The sequence below is a fragment of the Babylonia areolata genome, chromosome 32 (assembly GCF_041734735.1).
Source record: "Babylonia areolata isolate BAREFJ2019XMU chromosome 32, ASM4173473v1, whole genome shotgun sequence".
Classification (NCBI taxonomy): domain Eukaryota; kingdom Metazoa; phylum Mollusca; class Gastropoda; order Neogastropoda; family Buccinidae; genus Babylonia; species Babylonia areolata.
The window spans coordinates 18,053,627-18,076,140 of NC_134907.1; the positions used below are offsets into that span (position 1 = coordinate 18,053,627).

Genomic DNA, 22,514 nt, shown 5'->3' on the forward strand with positions numbered 1-22,514 from the left:
TGATGAAGTTCTGAGTAGTTTTTGCTTGCTGTGTCTCTGTGTACGTGTGTTTATTTTGATCAGTTGTTACCAGAATATTGACAGCTTCAAGCGTGCATGTGTGTGTGTGGTGTGGTGGTGATTCTTATTTTATTTTTACATTTTGGTTTCCCCAAGCTGGAAACGACGAGGGATTGAAGGCAGAGAAAGACTTGCTCAAAGCCAGGCAAACATGATTGAGTCAGGAATTGAGCTGAATTTCGGAAGGAGCAACAGAGTGACAGAGTGAGTGAGGACTCAGAACCCAGTAGCGAGTGGGATTCACACATTTGAAGAAACCAGTGAGATTTTCTGATTGATGGGATAAGTGGTGTTTATTGATAGGATGAATTTGATTGAGGAAGACCTTGAGTTGCTGGGGAAGCAAGACTTGGTGTGCTTGATTGTGTTGAGAGGGAGTGTTTGAGGGGTTGACGAGGGCTGACTGTGAACGACATTGACTAAGATGGAGTGGGATCGAACGATACTGAACAGGTTTCACAGAGGTTGAGCAAGACTGGACAGGATTTTAGTGAGTGGTTGTTGAGCAGAACCATTTGAAGGAGACTGACAAAGATTGACTTGACTGAGCAGAATTTGCTGCGTGAAGTTGAGCAGTCAATTGAGTAGGATGGTCTGACTGAAGGAAATTGGGGAAAACTGACAAGGATTGTTTGAGGAGGATTGATTGAGAGCGATCGACAGACAGAGGGAGACTGACAGGAATGTTTGATCAGGATTGATTGGGAGGGATTGACTAAGAATGAGCAGGACTGATTGAGAAGGATTGACAGGATTGTTTGAGGTTGATTGATAGAGACTGACAGAAGAGGACTTGAGGAGATTGAACAGTATTAACTGCTGAGCAGGACTGATTGAGGTGGAATGACAGGGATTCCATGAAGGAACTGGATTGAGTGTGATAGATTTAGATCGTGACGTCATTGAGTGAGTGATGAAGAGTGATTGAAGACGACGGGCAGAGTTGAGGGAGACAGAGAATGACGTAACTTGAGTGACGAGGAAGAAGACGAGCAGGAGTGGCTGAGTGAGGCTGGTTTGACCAAGCAGGTTTCTAATGAAGAGAGAGAGAGAGAGAGAGAAGGGGGTGAGGAACAAAGATCTGTGATATGACGTCAAATGGTGGGGTTGGGAGGGGGGGTGGAATGACATGTCAAAGGGTGGGGGTGGGTAGGGTTAGAACTAAAAACCATGTCCTTTATGGGAATAAAGCTTTTTATACATATCACATCGTATGCTGTTTGTCGGTGTTTTTTTGTTTTATTTATGTTTGTTGTTATTTTTAGACTCTCTCTCTCTCTGTCTCTCTCTCTCTCTCTCTCTCTCTCTCTCACAGGAATTTGCAAACGCTGCACTCATGCAAACACACGCTCTCTCTCTCGCTCTCTCTCTCTCTCTCTCTCTCTCTCACACACACACACACACACACACACACACACGGAGACCGAGCACAAAATATGCAGAGGGGTGTACACGAGACAAACACGAGGTCCTGAAACGGCGAGAAGCGTTCTTTAATTTTGAAACCAAACCACGCAAAGAATCCATAAAATACACACCAGCCCAGTCAATAGATGCAAAGTACCTTTTGGTTCAAGTGGAAAATCGATATGAGAAACATTCTTTGACTTTGAAACCAAACGATGTCAAATGAAATCAAAGCAAAACAAAACAAACTCTCTCTCTCTCTCTCTCTCTCTCTCTCTCTATATATATATATATATATATATATATATACCAGCATTCTTTAACTGTGAAACCCAAACAACAAAAAAAGAAAACCCATAAGAATATATACCAGTCCAGTCAACAAATAACTGTTGTACTGTAGTATTCGGTTCCAGTGCAAAATCAATGGATTTTTCGATGTAAAATTCACACCGCTTTCCCTTCGACAGTGTTTTATTTAACTTCATTTATTCAATCATTTTTAAGTGTGTCACGTTCAGTCTGTTTTCCTTCTTCAGCATTCTGCCCAAGTAATGATATAAATGATATTGATTAAATAAATCACGAACTCTAATTCAGCGCTTTATCTTGTGTAGAGCAGCTCAAAAGTGCTTTTGTATTTCTTCTTCTTTACCCCTAACTCTGAAGACTTATTTGGGTTGCAGTGCAGGACTGTTGAAGAGTACCCAGCTTCAATCCCAGGACAATTATTTGTGTCAGCAGGGATGGTGGTGGTGAGACTGGCCAGCTTGGTCCTTTCGGACATCCGCTATGCGTTTTACCTCTCTACACTTCATTGATGAAAAAAGATATTAAAAGATAACTTTCTTTCTTTTTTTTTTTTTGTTTTGTTTTTGTTTGTTTGGGGTTTTTTGTTGTTGTTGTTTTTTGGTGTGTTTTTTGTTAATATGTTTATTGTGGACCAAGTTCAATTTTTCCTGTGTTCAAGAAAATAGAATTACGAAGAGTTATTGAAAGAAACACCACCACTCATAGTTTATTTTTTGTTTTTTACAAATCTTTTTACTTTAATAGATTGTGATATTTCATTCAATCACTTCGTAACTTATTGTTGTTGTTTTGTTTTGCTGTTTTTTTGTTTTTTGTTTTTTTTTGTTTTTGTTTTTTTTTGGGGGGGTGGGGGTGGGGGGTTCAACACAGGCAAAATAGAAAGTGGTTCTTAACTTCTTTAGGACAGTATACACCCCCACATGAAGCGGAGGGCTGTGGTGGCTGTGATTTACTGCACTATCTCACAGATTTACTGCACCCTGTGACAGACAGAAGAACAAAACGGGATGCGCACAGACCTGTTAATGACCACCACAGCTGCGAACTCTATGTTGGCCTTTGGTCACTCTCTCTGAGAGGTCCTCGAACAAAGGAAAGAGAAATCTGCATTGATAGTTAAGCTGGCTTACCTGGATTGTGTGTGTGTGTGTGTGTGTGTGTGTGTGTGTGTGTGTTTCTATCTGCTTGTCTCTGTCTGTCGTCTGTGTCTCTCAATTTCTCTCTCTCTCCCTCCTCTCTCTCTCTCTCTCCATCTTTCTATCTGTCTCTGTCTGCCTATCTCACTCTCTCTCACTTTCTCTCTCTCCCTCTTTACCTCCCTCTCCCACTTTCTCTATGTCTCTGTCTGTCTGTCTCTCTCTCACTTTCTCACTCTCTCTCCATTTTCACTCTCTGTGTGTCTCTGTCTCTCTCACGTTCTCTCTCAATTTTTTTACTCTCTCTGTGTCTGTATGTCTCTCTCACTTTCTCTCTGAACCTTTCACTCTCTCTGTGTCTCTGTCTGTCTGTCTCTCTCTCTCACTTTCTCTCTCTCTCTCTCCATTTTCTCTCTGTGTGTGTCTCTGTCTCTCTCACTTTCTCTCTCAATCTTTCACTCTGTATCTGTCTGTCTCTCTCACTTTCTCTCTCTCTCCATTTTCACTCCCTCTGTGTCTCTGTCTGTCTGTCTGTCTGTCTCTCACTTTCTCTCTCTCTCCATTTTCACTCTCTGTGTGTCTCTGTCTCTGTCCCTCTCTCTTTCTGTCTCAACCTTTCACTCTCTCTCTGTCTGTCTGTCTGTCTCTCACTCTCTCTCTCTCCATTTTCACTCTCTGTGTGTGTCTGTCTGTCTCTTTCACTTTCTCTCTCAATCTTTCATTCTGTATCTCTCTGTCTCTCTCTCTCTCCCTCTCTCTCTCCATTTTCACTCTCTGTGTGTCTCTGTCTGTCTGTCTCTCACTTTCTCTCTCTCTCTCCATTTTCACTCTCTCTGTGTCTCTGTCTGTCTGTCTGTCTCTCTCTCTCCCTCTCTCTCTCCATTTTCACTCTCTGTGTGTCTCTGTCCCTTTCACTTTCTCTCTCAATCTTTCACTCTCTTTGTCTCTCTGAATGTAGCTGTGAGAAGACCACTTTATCTGTCCCTTTCACAAAAGCCTGACCAATGCAATGGGTGTGTGCGTAGGTCAGGCTTTGTGGAGGAGTGTGTGTAGAACAAACACAAGGAAGTGCGGACAATGTAGTAATAATAATAATAATGGATACTTATATAGCACACTATCCAGAAATCTGCTTCAGGTGCTTTACAAAAACGCTTTGTTAACATAAAACATTACATCTATGTTACATACACACACCAAAATATGACTACACACACGCACGCACACACACACACACACACACACACACACTGCGTACATACATTTTAACAATACATGTGTATCTAACAGCTACCCTAACACATGCGCACACATAGGCAGGCACAAACTTACATAAACGCACGTGCACACAATACACATTCATATACATGCATGTAGTTAACATAGTCAAGCACAGCTAACGCAAAGGAAGTGGACCTGCCACAATAGAACTTACTGTTGAGGGAAAAGGTGAGTTTTGAGACGAGATTTAAAAGATGCGAGGGAATCAGAATGACGGAGGTTATCAGGGAGCTTGTTCCACGTCTTTGGCGATTGAAAAGAAAACGATCTGTGTCCATAGGTCTTACTTCTGACGTGAGGTATCCTAAGAAGTCGAGTATCAGGAGGCTGACTCACGACTCTGATTGAGATCAAGCTGAAGCCATGGTGATGAAGACCGTGAAAGGAAAGCACTTTTGATGTTGACGATTGTTGCATGTTGCTTTTGACCAGCTGAATTGTTTGGCTTAGAATCTTCACCTCAGAGTAATGTATTTTGTGATGGACCGGACTTTTCAAGGACTCAGCCCTCACTTTATGAGAAAATGACGTCGGAATCTTAAGCTCAGGGTAATGTAAAATTTTGCTGTGGATCGAACTCTTCAAGGATCCAACCCTCACTGTATGAGAAAATGACGTCAGAAAATACACCCCCTCCCCTGCCCCCCGCCACACCCCTCCCCCTACCCACCCCCAGAGAGTTATATTCACATGGATCAACAAGGGGTCCACAACTGATTACTTAACACTGATAACTCTAATTTAGACAGACCTCACACCTCTGACAGGGACTGTCTTGCAGTGAACCACTGCAGAGACTTCACACCTCTGGCAGGTACTGTTTTGCATTGAACCACTGCAGAGACTTCACACCTCTGGCAGGGACTGTCTTTCACTGAACCACTGCAGAAACTTCACACCTCTGACGGGGACTGTCTTTGTTTTGCATTGAACCACTGCAGAGACTTCACACCTCTGGCAGGGAATGTCTTGCATTGAACCACTGCAGAGACTTCACACCTCTGACGGAGACTGTCTTGCGTTGAACCACTGCAGAGACTTCACACCTCTGGCAGGGAATGTCTTGCATTGAACCACTGCAGAGACTTCACACCTCTGACGGAGACTGTCTTGCGTTGAACCACTGCAGAGACTTCACACCTCTGGCAGGGACTGTCTTGCAGTGAACCACTGCAGAGACTTCACACCTCTGACAGGGACTGTCTTGCGTTGAACCACTGCAGAGACTTCACACCTCTGGCAGGGACTGTCTTGCATTGAACCACTGCAGAGACTTCACACCTCTGGCAGGGACTGTCTTGCATTGAACCACTGCAGAGACTTCACACCTCTGGCAGGGAATGTCTTGCATTGAACCACTGCAGAGACTTCACACCTCTGACGGAGACTGTCTTGCGTTGAACCACTGCAGAGACTTCACACCTCTGGCAGGGACTGTTTTGCATTGAACCACTGCAGAGACTTCACACCTCTGACGGAGACTGTCTTGCAGTGAACCACTGCAGAGACTTCACACCTCTGGCAGGGACTGTCTTGCATTGAACCACTGCAGAGACTTCACACCTCTGACGGAGACTGTCTTGCAGTGACCCACTGCAGAGACTTCACACCTCTGGCAAGGACTGTCTTGCAGTGACCCACTGCAGAGACTTCACACCTCTGGCAAGGACTGTCTTGCAGTGACCCACTGCAGAGACTTCACACCTCTGACAGGGACTGTCTTGCAGTGAACCACTGCAGAGACTTCACACCTCTGACAGGGACTGTCTTGCATTGAACCACTGCAGAGACTTCACACCTCTGACGGAGACTGTCTTGCAGTGAACCACTGCAGAGACTTCACACCTCTGGCAGGGACTGTTTTGCATTGAACCACTGCAGAGACTTCACACCTCTGGCAGGGACTGTCTTGCATTGAACCACTGCAGAGACTTCACACCTCTGACGGAGACTGTCTTGCAGTGACCCACTGCAGAGACTTCACACCTCTGGCAAGGACTGTCTTGCAGTGACCCACTGCAGAGACTTCACACCTCTGGCAAGGACTGTCTTGCAGTGACCCACTGCAGAGACTTCACACCTCTGACAGGGACTGTCTTGCAGTGAACCACTGCAGAGACTTCACACCTCTGACAGGGACTGTCTTGCATTGAACCACTGCAGAGACTTCACACCTCTGGCAGGGACTGTTTTGCATTGAACCACTGCAGAGACTTCACACCTCTGGCAGGGACTGTTTTGCATTGAACCACTGCAGAGACTTCACACCTCTGACTGAGACTGTCTTGCAGTGACCCACTGCAGAGACTTCACACCTCTGGCAGGGACTGTCTTGCAGTGAACCACTGCAGAGACTTCACACCTCTGGCAGGGACTGTCTTTCATTGAACCACTGCAGAGACTTCACACCTCTGACAGGGACTGTCTTGCATTGAACCACTGCACACCAAAGCTGGTACCAATATTCATGATAATTGCTGAGGTACATCTTTTGTCAACTTTACAGCTACAGTTTAGGAAAAGACTTCAAATGGGCAGGACAAAACAAGAGAGCAATGCTTAAGGAGAGAGACACGCAGATGGAGAGAGGGGGGAAATATCAACGGCAGAGAGAGAGAGAGAGAGAGAGAGCTCAAACTGGTCAAAGAAGCAAGAGAGAGAGGTGGGGGAGAAGGGTTTTGTTCTTACCCCTTTAAATGATCGCTCAATACGAGCAGAAAACGTTCCTGTCGTTAATCAAAATTAAGCACTTTACTTCTATCAATCTGTCCATATGTCTATACATGTCTGTCTATCTATCTGGCTGGCTGGCTGGCTGGCTCTCTCTCTCTCTCTCTCTCTCTCTCTCTCTCTATATATATATATATATATATATATATGTGTGTGTGTGTGTGTGTGTGTGTGTCTGTCTGTCTGTCTGTCTGGCAGGCTGGCTGTGTATCTATATGTCTGTCTATCTATTCTGAGAGAAGAATAAAAGGAAAGAAAGACAAGACAAGAAAATAGAAAGCGGACGTGATTTAGAATACTTCGCATCTGAAGCAGACAGTGGCCACATCAACAACAGAACACTCAAGATGTCAGCAATGAATCATACCAACACCAGTTTGAAAGCATAATGCCTTCATCAAAGCCACATCAATCTACCCAAATAGCAAACATAATGCCGCCATCAAGGCCACATACATCTGCTGCCTAAATAGCAAACATAATGCCGTCATCAAAGCCACATACATCTGCTGCCTAAATAGCAAACATAATGCCGTCATCAAAGCCACATAAATCTGCTGCCCAAATAACAAACATGACGCCGTCACCAAAGCCGCATAGATCTGCTGCTCAAATAACAAACATAATGCCGTCATCAAGGCCACATACATCTGCCCAAACAACAAACATAATGCCGTCATCAAAGCCACATAATCTGCCCAAATAACAAACATAATGCCGTCATCAAAGCCACATAAAGATACCCAAATAACAAACATAATTCCGTCATCAAAGCCACGTAAAGATGCCCAAATAACAAACATAATGCCGTCATCAAAGCCACATAAAGATACCCAAGTAACAAACATAATGCCGTCATCAAATCCACGTACATCTGCTGCCCTAATAACAAACATGATGCCGTCATCAAGGCCACATAAATCTGCCCATAATATAACAAAAGCGTGTTGTCCACGTAATGGACATTGTAGGCTTTTAGATAAGTATATATCGTAAAATGCAATCACTCCCATGAATGTCACAAAGTAATGATCAGACACAGACATGATAGACAAACAGATAACCCCTTTATGACAAAACAATTTAACTCTCTCCATACGAACGGCGAAAGAGACGGCGTTAACAGCGTTTCACCCCAATTACCATCATCAAAATATTGCAAGCGGAAGGCTCTTACACTGAAGACGTGAATGTTGACAAAGAATACCACAATTCTGACGACGGAAGCTAAAGGTTGGGTCATTCAGACACCCACTGGACATCCGAGGGGTCTGTGTAGAGGAGAAGAGAGGACTGGCCGTACTGAGTGAGTTAACTGACTTGATAAATCACAATAATGAACCATACTGGCAAAGAACATTCAAGTAATGGAGGCTCTCTCTCTCTCTCTCTCTCTCTCTCTGTCTCTCTCTTTCTCCCCGTCTCTCTCTTTCTCTCTCTCTCTCTCTCACACACACACACACACACACACACACACACACACACACACACGCACGTAGGGGATATGTCACACCTCTCAGTTTTAATATCCAGAGGGCCATTCTTTATCTATCAGCCTATCAGTCACTCACGCATCCCCAAAAGTCATAACAACAACCACCGACCCACCCCCGCACCTTAAAAAAAAAAAGAAAGAAAAGAAAAGAAAGTCACGACAGCTGTCGATAACCAAAGGAGGGGGGAGGTCTTTGAACAATATTTACGACAGGCCTTCAGAAAAGAGCCCAGGACTTTGCAACGCCAGCACATCACTGCTGTCATTAGCAAGTGAAATTGTGCACAAGCTGGCATCAAGGCCAGGGCGTGGATATAAATAAGATAATGTGGATGGATAGGTAGACTCAGTCACAACGACCAGAACACTACCACCTTTCACAGCCATGAGGACGTTTTGCTTGTTGGCCATCGCCGCTGGTACGTGAGTTTTTCACTCTGTTGTATTACAGGACGAAGGTGGCACAGTGGTTAAGACGCTCATCTGCCAATACAGAGAGTCCATGAGGGGCCGGGTTCAAATCCGGCTCTCGCTCTTTCTCTCAAGTTTGGCTGGAAAATCGAACTGAGCGTACAGTCACTGGGATGAGACGAAACAGAACCCATGGCAACCAGAGTGTTGTCCTTTGGCAAAATTCTGTCGAAGAAATCCACTCTGATAGGTATACAGATATATATATATATATATATATATATATATGCAGGCACTCAAGGCCTGACTAAGCGCGTTGGGTTATGCTGCTGGTCAAGCATCTGCCTAGCAGATGTGGTGTTGCGTATATGGATTTGTCTGAACGCAGTGACGGGCGCAATAGCCGAGTGGTTAAAGCGTTGGACTATCAATCTGAGGGTCCCGGGTTCGAATCACGGTGAAGGCGCCTGGTGGGTAAAGGGTGGAGATTTTTACGATCTCCCAGGTCACCATATGTGCAGACCTGCTAGTGCCTGAACTCCCTTCGTGTGTATATGCAAGCAGAAGATCAAATACGCACGTTAAAGATCCTGTAATCCATGTCAGCGTTCGGTGGGTTATGGAAACAAGAACATACCCAGCATGCACACCCCCGAAAACGGAGTATGGCTGCCTACATGGCGGGGTAAAAAACGGTCGTACACGTAAAAGCCCACTCGTGTGCATACGAGTGAACGCAGAAGAAGAAGAAGAAGAAGTCAGAACGCAGTGACGCCTCGTTCAGAAAGTGAAACAACTGAAACTGTATCCCATTATAGCTGTCTGACATTACTCATACAGTTGTGGCCCTTGCTGCTGGTATGTGAGTGTTGTATCATGGTTCACATCATACCTCTCTGATTGCGGCCCTTTCCCCTGGTACGTATGTGTTGCACTGTTGTACAATGGTTCACTTCATACCTGTCTGATAGAATACGCACGTTAAAGATCCTGTAATCCATGTCAGCGTTTGGTGGTTTTTGGAAACAAGAACAAACCCAGCATGCACAACCCCGAGTGTGGCTGCCTACAGGGCGGGGTAAAAACGGTCATACACGTAAAAGCCCACTCGCATACATACGAGTGAACGTAGGAGTTGCAGCCCACGAACGAAGAAGAAGAAGAATATCTGTCTGATAGGACTCAAACAGTCGTGGCCCTTGCCGCTGGTATGTGAATGTTGCACTCTCCTGCATCATGGTCTTTAGGATGAGACGACATACTGAAGGTCCTGGTTGCACGTAAAAGAACCCACGACAGCAAAAGAGGCTAGGATGTCCATGGAAATAAATTCAAAAGCAAAAATAATTAACTTTGATAGTTCATGGAAAAAAAATCTACAGAAAAGATAATGAACTTCGATAGTAAAAACGCATTGATATACTTGTAGACAGTAAACAACAGGTAGGGAAAGGGTGGGGCTGTTGTAGATATTTTTCGGTGGGTATGTTTCTTTTGTGACAGCGTCTGTTTGAATTGTATGTCGCAGAAAAGACCCTAAGTACATTTGTAGGTGTATAGGTATATCTCTGGAGGCAGGAAGACTTGCCATGTGATTTTGTACTCGATAATCGTGTTTCTAATGATTGTGTGTGTGTGTGTGTGTGTGTGTGTGTATGTGTGTGTGTGTGTGTGTGTGTATGTGTGTGTGTGTGTGTGTGTGTGTGTGTGTGTGTGTGTGTGTGTGTGCAGTGTGCGTGGGGTGGGCGCTGGGTCAGCCCAAAGACAAGGAAATCGGATGGCAGGACGCCAAGCTGCTCTACCCCATCAAAGATAACCAGCCCAAAGCTCCCAAGCAGGTACTGGTCGGTTCGTTGTCTGTCTGCCTGCCTGTCTGTCTGTCTGTCTGTCTGTCTCTCACCTGTCTCTGTTTACATGGGAAATTATAGAGAAAATAATCACTGCTTCCGGGATTTAAGATGACCAGTTTGGAGTTCCCAAGCAGGTGGTGTTCGTTGTCTGTCTGTCTCTCACCTGTTTCTGTCTACATGGGAAATTATTGAGAAAACAATTACTGCTTCTGCTTCCGGGATTTAAGATGACCAGCTTTGAGCTCCCAAGCAGGTGGTGTTCGTTGTCTGTCTGTCTGTCTGCCTGCCTGCCTGTCTGTCTGTCTGTCTGTCTGTCTGTCTCTCACCTGTCTCTGTCTACGTGGGAAATTATTGAGAAAACAATTACTGCTTCTGCTTCCGGGATTTAAGATGACCAGCTTTGAGCTCCCAAACAGGAAGTGGTCGTTGTCTGTCTGTCTGTCTGTCTGCCTGCCTGTCTGTCTGTCTGTCTGTCTGTCTGTCTCTCACCTGTCTCTGTCTACATGGGAAATTATTGAGAAAACAATTACTGCTTCTGCTTCCGGGATTTAAGATGACCAGCTTTGAGCTCCCAAGCAGGTGGTGTTCGTTGTCTGTCTGTCTGTCTGTCTCTGTTACCTGGGAAATTATAGAGAAAACAATTACTGCATCCGGGATTCGAACCTCATCACCCTGGGACTGAAGGTTAAACACTATATCCATTTTAGCCATCGCACCTAATATCACTGAAAGTGAACAGACGTTGAATTAAAGAAAGAAAGCCGTCGCACCTCTATGACGTTACACTATTCACAACTGAACAACGTGTGTGGGGTTGGGGGTGGGAGATATGGGCGTGTGTGTGTGTGCTTGTACAAGTAAGTGTTCATCTGTGTGTGTGTGTGTGTGTGTGTGTGTGTGTGTGTGTGTGTTTGTGTGTGTGTGTGTGTGCCGTGGAAGCTGCGATACATTGACTAGGAAATGAGTGTGTGGAGGAGGGGGTAGAGGAGGTGCAGGTGTGTGTGTGTGGTGTGTGTGTGTGTGTGTGTGTGTGTGTGTTGGAGCTCATGTACGTTTATATGTATTTGACTGTGCTTTCATATCTGTGAAACTGCATGTTTGGTGCATATCTGTTATGCATGTGTGGGTGTATATGTGAATGTGTGTCTTCATGTTTTACATTTATTTGCTTATTTATCATCATTGTTGTCTTATTTATTTATTTATTTATTTAGTTATTTATTATCATTATTTTATTTATTTATTATTATTATCATTACTACTACCTTTTTTATATCATAATTATTATTTATTTCTTTATTTATGTAAGCTTATCTATTATTTATTCACCTTTTTTTCTTTTTCTTTTTTTCTCAAGGCCTGACTAAGCGCGTTGGGTTACGCTGCTGGTCAGGCATCTGCTTGGCAGATGTGGTGTAGCGTATATGGATTTGTCCGAACGCAGTGACGCCTCCTTGAGCTACTGAAACTGAAAGTGAAACTGTGTGTGTGTCTGTGTGTGTGTGTGTGTGTGTGTGTGTGTGTGCGCGCGCGCGCGAGTATGTGTGTGTGTACGTGTGTGCACGTGCGCGCGCGTATGCGTGTATGCGTGTGTGTGTGACACCTCCCACCCCCCGACCCCCCTTGGCCCCACACTCGGCCCAGCCCCCCTCCCCCTACCCCCCCAACCCCTCCTCGACCTCCCCCCAGCTGACGAAGACGTGACGTGACGGAACAACAACGTGAAGTATGCACCATGATATCAAAGGAAAACATGCAGAACAAACAAGAACAGAAACAGTACCCCTGAGATAAGATATGAAAGAGGGGCAGAGACAGACTCATGACTATCCTATGTCACCACGTGCTCAGTGTGCTGTGTGCTGCAGACACTTTGCATCAACGATGTTTACCACACACACAATGGCCAATAACAACGATGTTTTACCACACACATAATGGCCATTAATGACGATGTTTTACCACACATAACGGTCAATAAACATCGCATAATGGCCAATAGCAATGACGTTCTACCCAATGAAATGGGCGCTTCGTCAGAATTGACAGTCTGACAGTGCGATGGCGTGTTTCAGACAGGCCAGACGCTCTCGGACCGCTCTGTTGCCGAGAGTTATTATTGTGTTGTGATCATTGCGTTTCTGTTTACCAGTGCTCGTGTACCTTCGTTAACAGTTGTTCTACTGTTCCTCGGTGGTTTGTGTATAACGTGCTGCTGTATCTGACTGTAGTTCTTTCCTCGCGCACCACTCGTAGCGTAGAACTGCGGTCAAACTTCAACTTGATTGATTGATATGGATACCTATATAGCGCCTATCCTCGGTTGGAGACCAAGCTCTAAGCGCTTTACAAACACGGGGTCGTTTACACAACAGGCTGCCTACCTGGGTAGAGCCTACTGACGGCTGCCACTGGGCGCTTATCATTCGTTTCCTGTGTCATTCAATTAGATTTCATGCACGCACACATACAAACTCAGACAGACATGTAACGTTTTACGTGTATGACCGTTTCGTTTATTTACCCCGCCATGTAGGCAGCCATACTCCGTTTTCGGGGGTGTGCATGCTGGGTGGTGTGTTCTTGTTTCCATAACTCACCGAACGCTGATATGGGTTACAGGATCTTTAACGTGCGTATTTGATCTTCTGCCTGCCTATACACACGAAGGGGGTTCACGCTCTGGCAGCTCTGCACATATGTTGACCTGGAAGATCGGAAAAATCTCCACCCTTTAACCCACCAGGCAGCCGTTACGGAGATTCGAACCCGGGACCCTCAGATTGAAAGTCCAACGCTTTAACCACTCGGCTATTGCGCTCGTCGTTTTAAATTAACCTTGCGATTTTACCACACACGCGCACGCACGTGACAGGGCTCCAAGGATGACGTAGGACATCGCATCATCAACGGCAACGTGTCCACCTACGGGAAGCACCCCTACATCTGCTCCCTGCAGCGTCAGCAGAGCAACCAGTGGTACTTCATCTGTGGGGCCGTCATCTACAACGAGAACACCATTCTTACTGCTGCTCACTGCGTGGACGGCCGAGAGTGAGTCTTGGTTTTAGAGGGGAGGTGGCCGGGAGGGGGGGGGGAGGTGTGGCCGGGGGGTGGGGTGGGGGGGGGGATTGGGGGGTTAGGGGGGGGGGGAGTGGAGGGGAAATGCTTGAGAGAGTGAGGGGAAAGAGAGAGATACAATGACATGATCATTTTTTTTTTTTCTTTTTTTCAAATAGCGTTTTACAGCTCTAGTGCCAAGAGGGATGATTCGGCTTACAAAAGCAAGCCACGAAAAGGGAGGAAAAAAAGAAAGAAAAAAAAAGAAAAAAAGAAAAGAAAAATAAGAGGGAAATGACAAGAAACTGAAGTACACATTCATAAACGCATAAACACTCAGACATTCACACTCAGAGATTAGATAGATAGATAGAGAGAGAGAGAGAGAGAGAGAGAGAATGAATGAATGAATGAATGATTCTTTATTTTCCAACGGTGGAGATATTAGTCACATTGGCCGATTTACATTTTTTCTTTTTCTTTTTTGAGACACACAAACATATACACATATAAAATTTGTAGTCAAATTCAATACGTGTATAATGTACAAGGATAATACGGTCAAACTAAGAGACACAACATCGCTCAGAATGATCTTTACGAAACGGAAGCAAGTAACACACACGCACGCACACACACACACACACACACACACACACACACACACACACACTCACACACACACACACACAAACACACACACACACACAAACACACACACACACTTTCTCTCTCTCTCTCTCTCTCTCTCTCTCTCTTTCTCACACACACACACACACACACACACACACACACACAACACACACACACACACACACACACACACCCCTCAATTGAGTCTTTTTTTCTTTTCAGAGCGAAGGACTTCAGAGTGAGGTGTGGGGACTTTTACCTGAACCAGCAAGACCAGTTTGAACAGACCAAACGTATTGAGAGGATTAGGATGGTGAGCCTAGCTCTCTGTCCGTCTCTCTCTGTCTGTCTCTCTCTCAGTCTCTTTCTCTCTGCGTCTGTCTGTGTATCTGCATCTCTCTCTCTGTCTCTGGCTCTGTGTCACACACACACACACACACACACACACACACACACACACACACACACACACACACACACACACACACACACACACACACACACTTTGCCAACTTTTATTCATGAAAGTTGGAGTTATGTTTTTGAAATAGGTTACTTGTTAACCATGTGGCTCGGAAAAATCAGTTCCAGTCGACATATTCTTTCCACTGAAGATACAAAAGCAATAGTCGGTTCATTGATCTTGTCTAGGCTTGACTATTGCAGTAGTTTCCGGATTGGTTCACTAGAGTACCCAACTGAAAAGCTCCAAAACGTCCAGAACTAGTCACCTGGACGGGAGCACGTCACACCTCTCTGACAGTCTCTTCACTGGCTGCCTGCCCAATACAGAATCAGCTACAAATCGCACATGTTTCTCATCTATTTCTGGTACTGCCACGAGATACCTTTCAGATATCATCCACACACACACACACACACACACACACACACACACACACACACACACACACACACATATATATATATATATATATATATATATATATATATATATATATATATATATATACATCCCATGACGTCAGCTCCGTTCCGAGATACTTTTCAGATATCATCCACATATATATACATCCCATCTCGTCAGCTCCGTTCTTCTTCCGATACTCGTCTGCTTCGCATCCCCTCTGTCAGACCAAAGTCATCCAGTCAGCGTTCTTTCGCTTTTGTATTTGTATTTGTATTTCTTTTTATCACAGCAGATATCTCTGTGTGAAATTCGGGCTGCTGTCCCCAGGGAGAGCGCTTCGCTACACTACAGCGCCACCCATTTTTTTTGTATATTTTCCAGCGTGCGTTTTTTTGTTTTTTTTTAATTCGTTTTTCCTATCGAAGTGGATTTGTCTCCAGAATTTTGCCAGGGACAACCCTTTTGTTGCCGTGGGTTTTTTTTTTTTTTTTTTTTTTACGTGCGCTGAGTGCATGCTGCACACGGGACCTCGGTTTATTGTCTCATCCGAATGACTAGCGTCCAGACCACCAACCAAGGTCTAGTGGAGGGGGAGAAAATGTCGGCGGCTGAGCCGTGATTCGAACCAGCGCGCTCAAATTCTCTCGCTTTCTAGGCGGACGCGTTACCTCTAGGCCATCACTCCACATGGCCCAGCTGTCTGGAACCAACTCCCTGTGCAGATCAGAAACTCTTCTTCCACTTCGTTCAAGTCTTCCCTGAAAACACACTTCTTTAACTGATGCATACACCGCGCCGCTCCGTTGTGGTCATTGTGTCTTCTCGTGTGCGTGCGTGCGCGCGCGCGCGCGCGCGCGCGTGTGTGTGTGTGTGTGTGTGTGTGTGTGTGTTTTATAAGGCAAGTCAAAAGCGAAGTGACGGTATGTACTGTATTGCATTGTGTTACTTCAAGTCACTCACTCACTCACTCACTCATTCCCTCGACCGCTGGGGTCGTTGGGGGGACATGAGGAAGATGTCATAGCTCGCCACGCCGTTCTGTTGGCAGCTGTCGTGAGGAGATCTGGCATCGTCATTTTGGTCCATTCCTTGACGTTGTCGGACCAGCTCTTTCTCTGCCGCCCCCGTCTGCGCCCTCCCTCTACAGTCCCTTGCAGGATGGTTTTGGAGAGGGTGTTATGTCGTATGACGTGACCAAACCATGCCATCTTCCGTCGTTTGACAGTCGCCAGCAGTGGTTCTTGGGGCGACTGTCAAACGTATTACTTCAAGTATTCTCTCACAAAGGACTACCCTGTGCATGCTATTTGAACTGATCTCCACTTTGAAGATCGAGTGGCCACAGTACAACCCTCTCCTACCCCCTTTTCCTGATAGTCAGTCGTGATCGACTATGGCCATCAGAACCGCTGAGGAGGTAACTGCTGTTCCGACTATCTGGGCTAGAAACTGATTATAGTAGAGAGTGTCTTGCACCAAGTTGCATCCTGCTCTCTTGGCCAAGAGGGTTTTCGGACAGTCGGCGTTGTGATGGTCCCCCAAAGGCCAAGTAGCCCCAAAGGCTGCAGCACGAAGAGCCATTGCAATTTTGCCTCCTAGTTTGAGAGTCATAGTCGTTCGCAAAAGACTAAGCTGTAAAAGATTTCCCATTGCACTGGAGAAACCATTGATAATACAGCTCTCACTTGGCTGTTAGTTCAATTGTAAACTTGTGTCAGTCTGTGATACCATCTTCTTCTTCGTTCGTGGGCTGCAACTCCCACGTTCACTCGTATGAGCGCGAGTGTATGACTGTTTTTACCTCGCCATGTAGGCAGCCATACTCCGTTTTCGGGGGTGTGCAGATTGGGTATGTTCCTGTTTCCATAACCCACCGAACGCCGACATGGATTACAGGATCTTTAACGTGCGTATTTGATCTTCTGCCTGCCTGTACGCACGAAGGGGGTTCAGACACTAAGCAGGTCTGCACATAATGTTGACCTGGGAGATCGCAAAAATCTCCACCCTTTACCCACCAGGCGCCGTCACCGAGATTCGAACCCGGAACACTCAGATTGAAAGTCCATTGCTTTGACCGCTCGGCTGTTGCGCCCGTCAATATATGACGTTCAGTGACAAACTTGGTGTCCCGCGTGTTACAGCACCCGAGATGGGACTACACGGGTTCCCGCGGGTTCCCCAACGACCTGGCTGTGATGAAGGTGGAGTCCCCCCTGGAGTTCAACGACTACGTCAACACTCTGCCCCTCGCTGAACGCGGGACCCAGCTGCCCAGAGACTGTCAGCTGGCCGGATGGGGAGTGACCGGTGGGTGGCAACATCCCCCCCCCAACCCCCTCCCCCTTGCCCCCCTCCCCACCCCCCCCATGCCACCCCCACCGCCCCCAGAAGCAGCAAATTATTTCTGTTTATAACAAGAAATCACATGCGCGAAATATTTGTTTTGAGGTCTGAAAAAAAAAGTGAACATTTGGAAAAGAACAACAACAACAACAAAATCTCCCCCCCCCCCCACCCCTCCATGAAAAATATCTCCCGAATAAAATAGTCATTCGGATAAGACAATAAGCAATGGATCGCCGGGGAAAAGTATCCCCCCCCCCTCCCCTTCCATGAAAGCCCCCCGGATGAAACAGTCATTCGGATGAGACAGAAGCAATGGATCGCCGGGAACAATTTTTGACTCACTTGTGTAAACAAAGTGAGTCTATGTTTTAACCCGGTGTTCGGTTGTCTGTGTGTGTGTGTGTGTGTGTGTGTGTGTGTGTGTGTGTGTGTGTCCGTGTGTCCGTGGTAAACTTTAACATTGACATTTTCTCTGCAAATACTTTGTCAGTTGACACCAAATTTGGCATAAAAATAGGAAAAAATCAGTTATTTCCAGTCATCTTGTTTAAAACAATATTGCACCTCTGGGATGGGCACAAAAAAATAAAAAATGAAGCCTAATTATATGCAAACTGCATTTACTGTTATATTTATATTTTTTGTATTGTCTAAACTTGGCACTTTGATCTGATATTCTGACCCAACAACTACAGCAGTCATTATTATCATTTTTTGTTCAAACAGGAACTTCTTTTGCTAAGCATGGAAGTTTTATTTATTTTGCAAACGTTTTGGTGCAGATAGTAAAAAAAAGGGAAATTACTCTGTAATTAATGCTAGGGGAGTTAATTTGCTTTAAACTGATCTTTCTCATCTTGAACATTACATTTTGAAATTATACTCAATACATAAAAAGCTTGGATTTTTTTTAAAGTGTATCACAAGTGAGTCTTGAAGGCTTTGCCTCTCTTGTTCTCATTATCATTAATTGCAGCAGCAGCAACAGCAGTAGCAGTAGTGGTAGTAGTAGTAGTAGTAGAAGTAGTAACAACATCATCATCATCATGACCACCATGACCCCTTTCCAGAGACGGGTAGCATCTCCATGGTGCTGAAGGAGGTGACCATCAGACGGCTGCCCGCCAGGGTCTGTAAGAGAACCTGGGGGTCGCTGATCAACACAGGCCACATCTGCTTCATGGACGCTGGTCAGCCTGACTCCTCCTGCAACGTCAGTGGGACTTTGCTCTTCTTCGGGTGGATGGGTGGATGGGGGTATACTTGGGTGGATGGGTATACTTGGATGGGTGGGTGTATGGGTGGGTGAGAGTATGGTTGGGTGGGTGGGTGGATGGTTGGGTGGGTGGATGGCTGGGTGGGTGGATCGTTGGGTGTATGGTTGGTTGGGTGGATGTTTTGGTGGGTGGATGGTTGGGTGGGTGTATGGTTGGGTGGGTGGATGTTTGGGTGGGTGGATGGTTGCGTGGATGGGTGGGTGGATGGGTGTGTGGATGGTTGGGTGGGTGGGTGGATGGTTCGATGGGTGTGTTGGTGGATGGATGGTCGGATGATTGGATGGCTTGCTGGCTGGCTTGTTGGGTGGATGGATGGTTGGGTGGATGGGTAGTTACTTAGGCGGGTTGATGGATGGTTGGGTGGATGGATGATTAGGTGGGTGGATGGATGGTTGGGTGGGCGGATGGGTCGTTAGGTGGGTGGATGGGTGGGTGGATAGCTCAGTGGATGGATGTCTGCTTCATGGACGCTGGTTTAGCCTGACTCCTCCTGCAACGTCAGCTCTTCTTCGGGTGGATGGATTGGTGGATGGTTGGGTGGGTGGGTAGATGGTTGAGTGGGTGGATGGATGGATGGTTGGGTGGATGGGTGGGTGCATGGGTGGATGGATGGTTGGGTGGATGGGTGGTTGAGTGGTTGGGTGGATGGTTGGGTGGGTGGGTGGATGGTGGATGGATGGTTGAGTGGATGGTTGGGTGGGTGGATGGGTGGGAAGATGGTTGGGTGGATGGTGGGTAGATGGGTGGGTGGATGGTTGCATGGGTGTACGGATGGCTGGGTGAATGGGTGGGTAGATGGGTGGGTGGGTGGATGGGTGGTTGGTTGGGTGGATTGATGGTTGGGTGGGTGGATGGGTGGGTGGATATTTGGGTTGACAGTTCAGTGGATGGATGTCAGCTTCATGGACGCTGGTCAGCCTGACTCCTCCTGCAACGTCACTGGGACTTTGGTCTTCTTCGGGTAGATGGGTGGATGGGTATCTCGGGTGGATGGGGGGTTGGATGGTTGGGCGGATAGATGAGTGGGTGGGTAGATGGATGGTTGGGTGGGTGGATGAATAGTCGAATGGTTGGCTGGGTAGATGGCTGTCTGAATGGATTGTTGGTTGGTTGGTGGGCGAATTTGCTATTTGACTGGCTAAAAGAAAGGGTTGGTCAACGGTGTCGTTGTTTGACTGGTTTATAAATTGGTTGGTTTGCTGTTCACTGAGACCTGAGACAAAGAGTGTCAGTTGTTATCAACGGCTGAAGCAGAGTACCAGAGCTGATGATATACAATTATCATTCCCAGTTGCGTGTGTATGTGTGTGTGTGTGTGTGTGTGTGTGTGTGTGTGTGTGTGTGTGTGTGTGTGTGTGTGTGTGTGTGTGTGTGTGTGTGTGTGTGCAGGGGGATAGTGGGGGTCCCGCTGTGTGCGGCGATTACCTGGTTGGTGTGACGTCATGGGGGGTGAGGGGCTGCGTACAAGGCTACCCTTCCGTCTACACCCGTCTGGCCAGGTACAGCAAGTGGATCAAGCGGAAGGCCTTCAACTGATGTCACCCTCGCTGTGACGTCATTGAAAGAATTACGTAACCTTAGCAGTTCAGTGACGTAGTTATAGTAGGATTTTTTTTGTCTTTCTTTCTTTCTCGATGTCTTAGAAGATCTTTCAAACTAAGAACGATTCTTTGCCCTCCAAAATATGACGTCATATCTCTTCGACGTAATCAGCCAAGCCTGTTGTGTCAATAGCTATTCCTTCACATTTTAACTAGGATAGTATGAAAAAATGCTTTAAGTTGTAATAGATTTGATTGATTACATGAGAAAGTCAAACTGTCAGTTACTGTTAAACTTGTGCTGTATTTAGGATACGGCCCAGTAGGGGTACTGCCTTTGTCCAAAGGAGTACTTTGATTGGGTTATTCTTGTGTAGATTGTTTTCGCATTTTGCCATCAACAATAAATTCCTGTTTTAGATCCTTTTTTTTCTTGTGTGTGTGTGTGTGTGTGTGTGTGTGTGCTTGCGTGCATTTGTGTGTGTGTATGTGCGCTTGCATGGGTGTGTGTGTGTGTGTGTGTGTGTGTGTGTGTGTATGCGTGCGTGCGTTTGTGTGTGTATGTGTGTGTGCGTGTGTGTGTGTGTTTTGCCCTCAAGGCCTGACCGAGCGCGTTGGGTTAACCACGCTACTGGTCAGGCATCTGCTCAGCAGATGTGGTGTAGCGTATATGGTTTGTCCGAACTCAGTGACGCCTCCTTGAGCTGCTGATACTGATAGTGATACATGTCTCGCCCCTCTCAGTTGTTCTTTCCTCCTTCCTCTTTTCCCCTCTCTTCCCCTCCAGTCCGTGTTATCTCCTCCAGTGTTCAACAGTTTCACGTGCATTCCATTTTCCTCGCGCAGGCTCGCGCTTGGAGTTGTCACTTCGCTCAGCCAGGGGCTTGAAGTCTCACCAAATGTTCACACACACACACAAAGTCATTCGTTTTCAGTGCTCAAACCGTGTCTGGTCGCCTGGAGTTCCAACGCTGTGTTGGGTGGATTGGGGGTATCTGTTCATTCAGGTACACCAAGGTTTCCTGTACGTAATGAAATTATGGTGCTTAGAGCCTCGCCGACCACTAAGGCCATCTCAAGGCTATCGCCGCGTTAATAGCTACTACAAGGGTACGTATCGGTAATATCCACATTTCTTCCCCAGTGTTCTTTCCGGCCATTTGGTTTCGTTTCAAGGACGGTAAAATCGTAAATTTGTTTTAAAATAGCATTGTAATACACACACACACACACACACACACACACACACACACACACACACACACACACACACCCTCTCTCTCTCTCTCTCTCTCTACCCTGTGAAGAGACGCGTTAACTCACTCAGTACGGCCAGTCCTCTCTTCTCTTCTTCACAGACCCCTCGGATGTCCAGTGGGTGTCTGAATGACCCAACCTTTAGCTTCCGTCGTCAGAATTGTGGTATTCTTTGTCAACATTCACCTCTTCAGTGTAAGAGCCTTCCGCTTGCAATATTTTGATGATGGTAATTGGGGTGAAACGCTGTTAACGTCGTCTCTTTCGCCGTTCGTATGGAGAGAGTTAAGGTCTGTCAAAGAGTGGAGGGGAAGTATCAGTATCAGCATCAGTATCAGTTGCTCATGGAGACGTCACAGCGTTCGGAAAAATCCATATACGCTACACCACAGGATGAGTAGATGATGTTTTGAGGGACCTTTGTCATCACAAGGATGAGTGGATGTTTTGAGGGACCTTTGTCATCACCAGGATGAATGGATGTTTTGAGGGACCTTTGTCACCACAAGGATGAGTGGATGTGTTGAGGGACCTTTGTCATCACAAGGATGAGTGGATGTTGTGTTGAGGGACCTTTATCACCACAAGGATGAATGGATGTTTTGAGGGACCTTTGTCACCACAAGGATGAATGGATGTTTTGAGGGACCTTTGTCACAAGGATGAATGGATGTTGTGTTGAGGGACCTTTGTCACCACAAGGATGAATGGATGTTGTGTTGAGGGACCTTTGTCACCACAAGGATGAATGGATGTTTTGAAGGACCTTTGTCACCACCAGGATGAGTGGATGTTTTGAGGGACCTTTGTCACCACCAGGATGAATGGATGTTTTGAGGGACCT

At 46.1% G+C, this 22,514-nt stretch overlaps 1 protein-coding gene across 1 annotated transcript; it reads left to right on the top strand.

The window, feature by feature from the left end:
• Positions 1-8,687: 8,687 nt before the first annotated feature.
• On the top strand, positions 8,688-20,819 carry LOC143276664 (chymotrypsin-like serine proteinase). Its single transcript, XM_076581288.1, has 7 exons — positions 8,688-8,840; positions 10,564-10,670; positions 13,558-13,736; positions 14,598-14,688; positions 17,391-17,556; positions 18,666-18,808; positions 20,262-20,819. Exons 1-7 carry the CDS (start codon positions 8,807-8,809, stop codon positions 20,406-20,408), a joined length of 867 nt encoding a protein of 288 aa, XP_076437403.1. The 5' UTR covers positions 8,688-8,806; the 3' UTR covers positions 20,409-20,819.
• Positions 20,820-22,514: the final 1,695 nt, after the last annotated feature.